Below are 9,882 nucleotides of genomic sequence, written 5' to 3' on the forward strand. Positions count from 1 at the left end.
TTTTCAAGTTACTGTAAAATTAAAGAGTTTTATATACTTTTGTCCTTTTGGTTTTTACTTTTTATCCACTCTGCAGCTTTGAATTAAGATTGAGAATTAAGTGTTTAAGTAGAATACAGTGAACGTCTAACTCTTATATGAGAGTTGTGCTTTTGGATATTACAGTTTTTTCTGATTGCTTAGGCACTATCTTTGAAACTATAGGCTATTTTTGCAAAACTCCACACATTAACCATAAAACCTTACACCAAACCAGCAAAACATTATACATCTCTTGCAAAAGCAAACACTCTTCAAACTCTTAAAAAAAACTGTGTTTTTGCGTCAATACAGTTCACACAAACCATCATTTGAAAAAGCACACAAAGCACCAACTACACACTGATATTATAAAAAAACCCCACTTGTGGCTTTTGCTTTTTCTGTGTGCAGGGCAGAGCAGTTTGCAATAAAGTTTTGTCATACATGTAGTAAACAGGTATCCAACTGTGTAAAGTATGGATGTGTATTCCAAACATAACACACTATCAATACAAATAAGGGGAAAAAGTTATATATATTTTTTTTCTCAAAATGTTCTACAGTAACACTCCTCAAACAACAAAAGCGCAGTAGAAGAAAACAAAAACATTTGTGCTAGAAAAAAAAAAAGAACAGAAAATAGGCTAAATATCGCCTTCTTTGTGGGTCTGGCCATAAGTTTACTAGAAGTGTGTTATTAAATTACAAACTGAGTAAAGCAGAGAACGTGCATTCAGTTTGGCACACTTGGTAAATGCATTGGCTACAAGTGTTAATGTTTTCAGAGATAGAGCTTCAAGAATCACTGTTAGTGTTTAATCATTCAGAAAAAACTAAATATGTGACCGAGGGATCTTAAAGGAAATATTGAGGATTAACTGTCTGTCCTGCGCTAGAAAACATTCAAGATTTAATAATTTATCACCTTGTCAACAAAGTGGATAGGAATTTGCCTCAGTGCATACCATGCATAGACCAATACAAGATACATGAAAAAAACAATTAAGATAGGTAAAAAATAGATAAAATATTACAGCAATAAAGATCCTAAAACATGGAATAAAAGAATGTGATTTAGTGGCTATTGTAGAGTTTAAGTTTTTAAATTGTGTCGTTACTTATGCAGGGGGTAATGAGTATTTCCATGTATTACCAGTAGAGGGCAGCAGCAGTTCTCAAACGTCACTCTCCTGCTGCAACTCGCACACGAAGGAAGTCGCTGTGCTGCTAAAGATGATATAAAGAACAAGATGGAAATTTACGACCGAAAATGACTGTCGCTGAAGGAAACTCAGGCACAAACGGCTCATATCTGTGAACGTTGGTGTGAGATACGAGTGGAAATCGACTGCTAGTTTTTATTTGATACAACAACGAGTCATTATTGATATCAAGCTCCTTACCAAGACTATTTCAAGTTTGACATTTGCTTGTTTAAACTAGTTAGCCGTTAGGCAGAAATACGAACTTGGAAGTTGTTGGTGCGTTCCAGTGCAGGTGGGAAAGTCCGATATCCGCGTGTTCCAACTCTGCTCCTAAACAGTGTTGCATTCATGTGGGTTTTTGGCGGTAAATCAGTCCTGGAAGACAAACGGTAAACAAACATGGCTATGGGCAGAAATATGTGTCACTAGAAACTTAAATTGAATTATTTATATTTGAATTTGAATTGCTCAACTTGAATAATTGCATTAAAATACTGAATTTCAGTTTCAAGTTTATTGGAATTCAGTTTCAAACTAATAAATTCAATTTCAATTTGTGCTATTCAGTTTTTCAACGCAATTATTCAAGTTAAACAATACAAATTCAAATTGTGTGATTCAAATTCAGTTTTTTAATGCAATTATTAAAGTTTTCGATTCAAATTCAAATATAAATAATTCAATTTAATTTTCTAGTGACACATATTTCTCCCCATAGCCATGTTTGTTTACCGTTTGTCTTCCAGGAATGATTTACCGACAAAAACCCACATGAATGCAACACTATTTAGGAGCAGAGTTGGAACTCCCGGATATCGGACTTTCTCATCAGCACTGGAACGCACCAACAACTTCCCAGGTCGTTTTTCTGCCTAACGGCTAACTAGTTTAAACAAGCAAATGTCACACTTGAGTTTCTAGTGACATATTTCTGCCCATACATGGCCGTCCTGTAGCTTCACAAGCTAATTTGAACTTCATTCAAACAAATGTTAGTTTAGTCTGACTAACAACAGGCTTGAAATAAAGACTCGTGTGTAGGCTATTGTTGTTTGACACAAACGTTTTTTCTTGCCTTGTTTAGAAAGTTAAAGTTTGTTTATCTTAAACTTGGGAAGCTAATCTTTCTCTCATTTTCCTACTTCACAATCTGAATTTGGAGGGCGTTCGCGTCACATTTTCCAAGTAGGAAATTAGTGTTTCTGATATATCTGATCGTATATGAATGCACACTGTTCCATTAACTTGAAGTACGTGAGGCGTTTTTTCTGTTGTCTCCGTGAAAGCTTGTACTTCCATTTTCACAAGTGGACTTGTTGCATTCAAGTTCCTGTAGTCGTCGGGAGATAATAACAAAAATGGACCTGTAACAAAAGTGTTTTTTTTTTTTTAGGCTGTTTTATTTCAGAATCAACCGCCACGCTAATATACAACAATACATATTATTTACAGAGAATATCAAAAGATTACATAAGTTAAAAAATACATCACTTTTACTATCGGTTACTTCCATCCTCTCTGACCCTAAACGTCACAGCAAGTTTTATTCTTGTTCGGGGATATGGAAAGCTGAATGTTCGTACAACGCATTACCGAATACCGATATTTCCGACAGCACGTGAAGGCAGCAGTAAAGCGAACACGGAAGTCAGTGACGTGTCAGCATCTCGCTTCGTGTGTTTCCTCTCTGGTGATGCTAACCCAGAGACTCGTCTGTCTCTCCTACCTGGAATGGATTTAGAGGAGGCTTTTCAAGTTGTTGGCGAGTTTGGACCGTATCAGAAGCGGGCGATAGCTGGACTTGTGTTGATACAGGTCAGAAAAATTAAAACATGTTTTATTTTAGAGCAACAAGGAGCGAGGTCTGTCTGAGTCCCAGTAAAATGACAACAAACATCATATGGACGCGTTACGTGGCTCTGAAGCCTCTGCCCGGGGGTTTAGGTTTTTGACTTTGGACCCAAGTTCGTCCCCAACTTTCACCTTAACCATAGCTTAAGTTTTGCTAACGCTGAGCTAATGCCAGCACTAACATTTGAGCTAATACTACCTTGGTTACGTGCTGTTTTCTGTATGGGAGAGAACCCGCACGCCAAGCTCCGTTCAAAAATCAGTCAGTTTAATATTCCCTTGTTTATCGGCAAACTTACACACATGCTATAACATGGCTAAAGATCTTAAACGAACCCGTAGGAACTAATCATCGATTCGGCATATAGCTGATACACCAAAACAACACTTACTTCAATACATTTTAACTTTATGAATGGATCACCTCTTCTTCCCACAATCTTCTCCCACCAAAACACACTGAGGAAGAGGACAGGGACGAGCACTGTGAACCACGTCTAAAAGTTGAGGTTTATTGAAATAAAGAGCTGCCTCGTGGATCATAAATATATCGAATATACCGCAACACCCTAACGATTCGTAAATGGTCTTAAGTTATATATGTTTGCATGTTTAGTCACTGATAATCGAGCTAATATTAAACGTCCAGATTTGTTAATGAGGTTTGGCAGCTAATCCTCCCTCGAGCTAGCTAGTCGTGTGGGTTGTTAAACCGCAGAGCTGAATGACGGAAGTAATATTTGCTTTATTTCTCGAAAAAAAGAGCAGATTGACTGGACTTTCTGACAGCTCATATCTTTATTATCCCTAAATTAAATCTCCTTTTCTGCTGTTGCTATCAAATGGATTGTTGTCGTGACTACACTGACCAGCCTACTTTCCATATGGAAGCCGCTGCTAACCCAATGTAAACACCACATCAGCTCATTTAAAACCAGTTAACATCTAAACTAACACTGTCAGTTTCATTAGGTTTGTTTTATCGTGTCTATATTTGATTTTAATTTGTATAACATGGATTGACAGGGACTCTGTTTAATCTAGTCTCACCCTGGGATCCAGAATAATGGGTAAAAAAAAACTCTTCATACTAACAATCAATCGATAAAAAACTATTATTATTGTTGTAGTTTTTGTCATCGCTGTTGTCATTTGAAGAAGAGTGGATTCAGTTCTCACTATAGGTTTATAGGGTTTTGGTCTTGAGTCCGACTGATAAAAATATCTCAGGGTCAATATTGGCCTTTTAATAAAAATCTGATATCAGCCAGTGATGTACGGCTGGGCGATAATTCAATATTATCGTTTATCGTCTTTCAGTGGAATCATATCGTGATGATATGAAGATATTTTAATATCGTGACACACATTTCCGCTGTCTAAATTGAAGATGACAAGCAAATTTTTCTTAAAAACTCTGATAAAATGAGGTATGGTAGGAATATTATTTGAATATTTCTGTTTTGTTTGACATCACACCTAACATCACCATTCGGTTCAATGAGATGAGTTCATGATTTTGCATACATGAACCATATCGTGATATATATTGATATTGAGAAAAATCCTTATGATTATCATGATATTGATTTCAACCATATCACCCAGCCCTAGTAAAAACTCTTCATACTAACAATCAATCAATAAAAGTATTATTATTGTTGTAGTTTTTGTCATCGCTGTTATCATTTGAAGAAGAGTGGATTCAGTTCTCACTAGGTTTATAGGGTTTTGGCCTTGAGTTAGACTGATAAATTGGTTTGCCAATATCTCAGGGCCAATATTGGCCTTTTAATAAAAATCTGATATCAGTCAGTGATGTCATCCACTGTGAGGACATGATGTGACTGAGCAGCTTCAGGACTGTCAGACTGTAAAAAAAAAACAAAAAACCTAAACCTGCCTCAACCTGCCCACACACCTCAAACTATTCAGGCTGCGTTCAACACTCAGCGTGTTCAGATCGGTTTCTCTGAGCTCCGCAGTGTTTCCTGCTTCAGTTCAGTTGGTTTGTCCAGGTGAGAACGATGACCTTTGACCTCTGGTGGCACCAAACAACGGCACAGAGAGTCTCAGTCCTCTAACAGGAGAACTGTGGTTAATCCAACCGACTACTGTGTGTGTGTGTCTGTTTCAGGTGTATTATGGTGTGTGTGTGTGTTCCAGGTGTATTATGGGGTGTGTGTGTGTGTTTCAGGTGTATTATGGTTAGGGTTGCAAAATTCCGGGAATTTTCAAAGTTGGAAACTTTCCATGGGAATTAACGGGAATTTATGGGAATTAACGGGAATTTATGGGAATAAACGGGAATAAACGAGGAATTTACTAAATTGAAAGTATGCTCTTAATAGGGAACTTAAATATAGTTGGGGAAAATATATTTTATCATAATCCTGACTAAAACAACCAGATATCATGCAAGTACAGTTGAATATCTATGCTATTCCTCAATCACATGCACACTGCTTACTGCAGGGCTGTTGAGGCCACGCCCCCTACATGCACTGTGCATTCCTGTGCATTTTTGTTAATTTTTGAATGGGTTGGGTCGGGGGGATGAGTAATATTTAACTCAACATTCATGTTTTTGTTCTTCAATGAAAGAATTGATTGTTCAATAAAATATTTAACGCTTGATAAAGTTCTACTTACAAATAAATCTGTTTTAATTGTATTATTTTGGATGGATGTCTGCTTATAACAAAACAAATATTTATGCTTGGATATGATACCTTTCCATTATATTACCCTCAATTCCCAGTTAATTCTCATTAATTCCCATTAATTCCCATAAATTCTCATAAATTCCCATAATTCCAATGGAAAGTTTCCAATTTGAAATATTTCCAAAATTCCCCAGCTTAACTTCCCATGGAAATTTACTGGAAACTTTCCGGAAATTTACCGGAAATTTTCCACCCCTTTGCAACCCTAATTATGGTGTGTGTGTGTGTTTCAGGTGTATTATGGTGTGTGTGTGTGTGTGTGTGTGTGTTTCAGGTGTATTGTGTGTGTGTGTGTGTGTGTGTGTGTGTGTGTGTGTGTGTGTGTGTGTGTGTGTGTTTCAGGTGTATTATGGTGTGTGTGTGTTTCAGGTGTATGATGGTGTGTGTGTGTGTGTGTGTTTCAGGTGTATTATGGTGTGTGTGTGTGTTTCAGGTATATTAATGTGTGTGTGTGTGTGTGTTTCAGGTGTATTAATATGTGTGTGTGTGTGTGTTTCAGGTGTATTATGGTGTGTGTGTGTGTTGCAGGTGTATTAATGTGTGTGTGTGTGTGTGTGTTTCAGGTGTATTATGGTGTGTGTGTGTGTTGCAGGTGTATTAATGTGTGTGTGTGTGTGTGTGTTTCAGGTGTATTATGGTGTGTGTGTGTCTTTCAGGTGTATTATGGTGTGTGTGTGTGTGTGTGTGTGTGTGTGTGTTTCAGGTGTATTAATATGTGTGTGTGTGTGTGTGTTTCAGGTGTATTATGGTGTGTGTGTTTCAGGTGTATTAATGTGTGTGTGTGTGTGTGTTTCAGGTGTATTAATGTGTGTGTGTGTGTGTGTGTGTGTGTGTGTTTCAGGTGTATTAATGTGTGTGTGTGTGTGTGTGTGTGTGTGTTGCAGGTGTATTAATGTGTGTGTGTGTGTGTGTTTCAGGTGTATTAATGTGTGTGTGTGTGTGTGTGTTGCAGGTGTATTAATGTGTGTGTGTGTGTGTGTGTGTTTCAGGTGTATTAATGTGTGTGTGTGTGTGTGTGTGTTTCAGGTGTATTAATATGTGTGTGTGTGTGTGTGTGTTTCAGGTGTATTAATGTGTGTGTGTGTGTGTGTGTTTCAGGTGTATTAATGTGTGTGTGTGTGTGTGTGTTTCAGGTGTACATGGCCTGTCAGTCCATGCTGATCGTTCTGGTGGGAGCGGTGCCTCAGTCCCAGGTGGAGCAGAGGGACGGAGCCTCCTCCGGCCAGCAGGAGGCGCTGCAGAGCGTCAGCTTCACCGACGACGTCGACTCCATCGTGACCGAGGTGAGACGGGCTCGGTCCAGAGGAGGGCTTCAGGTCACACACACACTAGGGCTGGGCGATATATCAATATTATATCGATATCGTGATATGAGACTAGATATCGTCTTAGATTTTGGATATGGTAATATGGTGATATGGCATAAGTGTCTTTTCCTGGTTTTAAAGGCTGCATTACAGTAAAGTGATGTCATTTTCTGAACTTACCAGACTGTTCTAGCTAGAGATGCACCGATTGCAATTTTCTTGGCCGATTCCGATTTCCGATTTTTTAAAAGTCTGACCTGCCGATTCCGATTTTGGCCGATTCCGATTTTCTTTCTAAGAACTATAATTGACAGCACACACAAACATTTTTGTAACTTTTCTTTAATTGAAAATTAAAATTCAATTGTATGTTCATAATAAAACATTGACTATTAATAACTTACATTTTCTCCAAAACTGCACCAGGTTACAGGACCTTCTCTCACTCTCACTCAAACAAATCTCAAAATAAAAAAGTGCTCCAGGTTACTGGACAGAGCTTTTTTGAACAAATAAAATCCAAATGAAAATGAATTGCAGTATATCCCACTTTATACTTTCCCGAAAGAAAACAGGTGCAACAGATCTATATAACAACACACGGACTATTACTATTATGGACTATTATACAACAGGTAGTTCCGACCTAGCGATCTGATTGATCAACTAGACATTTAGAACGTGCTCAAATCAGCATGACAGCACACCTAGCCGTGCTCATCACTAAATATTACTCCGCCATATTATCATACAATATATTTAAATATAACGCTACGTTAACTCTGTTCAGCCTTGATGTTACCAGACGCTCTGCATCCTCCATCAGCTGTGCCGGTGAGTCGGTGACACGGCGCTACTAGCTTAAAAATACATGTGAAGTTCGCGGAGATAGTAGCTAAATTTGTCCATGGAAAAATTATTTTTTTCAGCAGATATCTTAGTTACAACAAGATTGAGCTAGCAAGGCAGTTTTGTGTTTATATGTGTGGTATTTATTCAGTTTGGGAAATCCCGCGATGTCTAGAAAGCATTAGCTCAAGTTGGCTGGCTGACTCAACAGGGACTAGAAATCGTCTCTGTTGCTAGGTTGTTACTAAGGCTCCGCCTACTTGCTGGAGTAGTAAACTAGGTTCCATTACATAGGAGTCTACTGACGTGACTGATTGTTTTCCAGTTATTAGTCAGACCTCATGTATTTCCAGGGAAACGGAGATAACACTAGCAAAACGTTTTTTATTTTGAGAGCGAATTGCCCCACGATATGAATACATTTTGTTTGTATCTTTTATTTTGTTGGTAACTGTTGTATAATCGCAATATTACACCCGAGGGTGTGCGTTACCGTCATTATTGGCACGACAGTGATGCGTAAGCATCACGGTAACGCACACCCTCTCGTGTAATATTGCTTAATTACAGCGGAGTTTTTACTGTTGTCTTAAATTTGACCGGCACAGAATCGGATATATGAGACTGATCGGCCGGTCACCGGTCATGGCCGATCAGCTGAAAACCGGCCGATTCCGGTCACCGGCCGATCGATCGGTGCATCTCTAGTTCTAGCTGTTCTATTATTTGCCTTTACCCACTTAGTCATTATATCCACATTACTGATGATTATTTATCAAAAATCTCATTGTGTAAAGATTTTGTGAAAGCAAACCAATAGTCATCCCTACAGTATTGTCGCAATATCGATATCGAGGTATTTGGTCAAAAATATTGTGATATTTGATTTTGTCCATATCGCCCAGCCCTACTTACAACTGAACATTTAGCCCACTTTGTAGAAAATACAGAGATATATATCGTGTATCGTCATTCAGCCTAAAAAAACCGAGATATGATTTTTGGTCCATATCGCCCAGCCCTAATCCACACTGAGACGTTTTCCTTTTAAAACTTTAACTTTTGCTACGTTTACGCCTAGCGTCCACACTGCTCTGGTGTTTTCGGAGCCCTAAAACAGAGACTTGACTTGACTTCATGTTTACACAAGTTAAGGTGAATTGGAGACTCTAAATTGCCCAAAGGTATTAGTGTGTTTGTGTAGTATGGTATATGATGCATGTATGTAATCTAATAAAAATGATATATATGACGTAGTATATGATGTATATGAAGTATGTAACCTATATGACATGATATAGGATGTATATGATGTCAATATGTAGTATGTATATATATGATGTAGTATGTATATGACATGTACTGTATATGATCGTCTATGTAAAAGCCCTTTGAGACATGCTTGTGATAAAGGGCTATATAAATAAACAAGACTAGACTAGACTAGACTTTTGAAATCGCTGCTGACCCCGTTTTAGTTCCAAAACTCCGGGACTGCGTTTCATGCTGCGTTCAAATGGAACTCGTGAGCTCATGGTTAGGACATGGGAAGTCGTGTGCACGATATGCTTGGCGTTCAAATGGTTAAGTCGTGAGAGCAACGCTGCTAGGCAACGCTGCTAGGCAACGCTGCTAGGCAACGCTGCTAGGCAACGCTGCTAGCGTTACTGTCGGCGTCTAGAAGCCACCGAGGCTAACAATTTAGCTAGCTAGCGATCAGGTAACGTAATGCAGGAATTGCAAAGGCATAACGACAGAGGAAAAAGAAGAGGCCGTTGGGAATATCAATATTTTCCTCAGACATATTATAAAATTACTAAGAAAAACTCTGTACGACTAAAATTACAATATATTAACTTACCATCCACTGAAAAATGAACTTCCATGGCCTCCGCCATTTCTGAAAACGTCAACAAACACGTT

General features: G+C 38.3%; 1 protein-coding gene across 1 annotated transcript in view; it reads left to right on the forward strand.

The window, feature by feature from the left end:
* Window positions 1-2,932: 2,932 nt before the first annotated feature.
* The window catches only part of slc22a15 (solute carrier family 22 member 15), an 18,956-nt gene continuing 12,006 nt past the window's right edge, over window positions 2,933-9,882 (forward strand). The window contains exons 1-2 of the mRNA XM_071537415.1: window positions 2,933-3,041; window positions 6,937-7,086. Coding sequence (XP_071393516.1) covers window positions 2,958-3,041; window positions 6,937-7,086 — 234 coding nt within the window. The 5' untranslated portion in view covers window positions 2,933-2,957. The remainder of the gene's footprint in view (window positions 3,042-6,936; window positions 7,087-9,882) is intronic.

This window comes from Centroberyx affinis, unplaced genomic scaffold, assembly GCF_046629955.1.
Source record: "Centroberyx affinis isolate AG114_WGS23_722 - 3 ecotype Tasmania unplaced genomic scaffold, CSIRO-AGI_Caff_v1 ptg003041l_1, whole genome shotgun sequence".
NCBI classification, from domain to species: Eukaryota; Metazoa; Chordata; class Actinopteri; order Beryciformes; family Berycidae; genus Centroberyx; species Centroberyx affinis.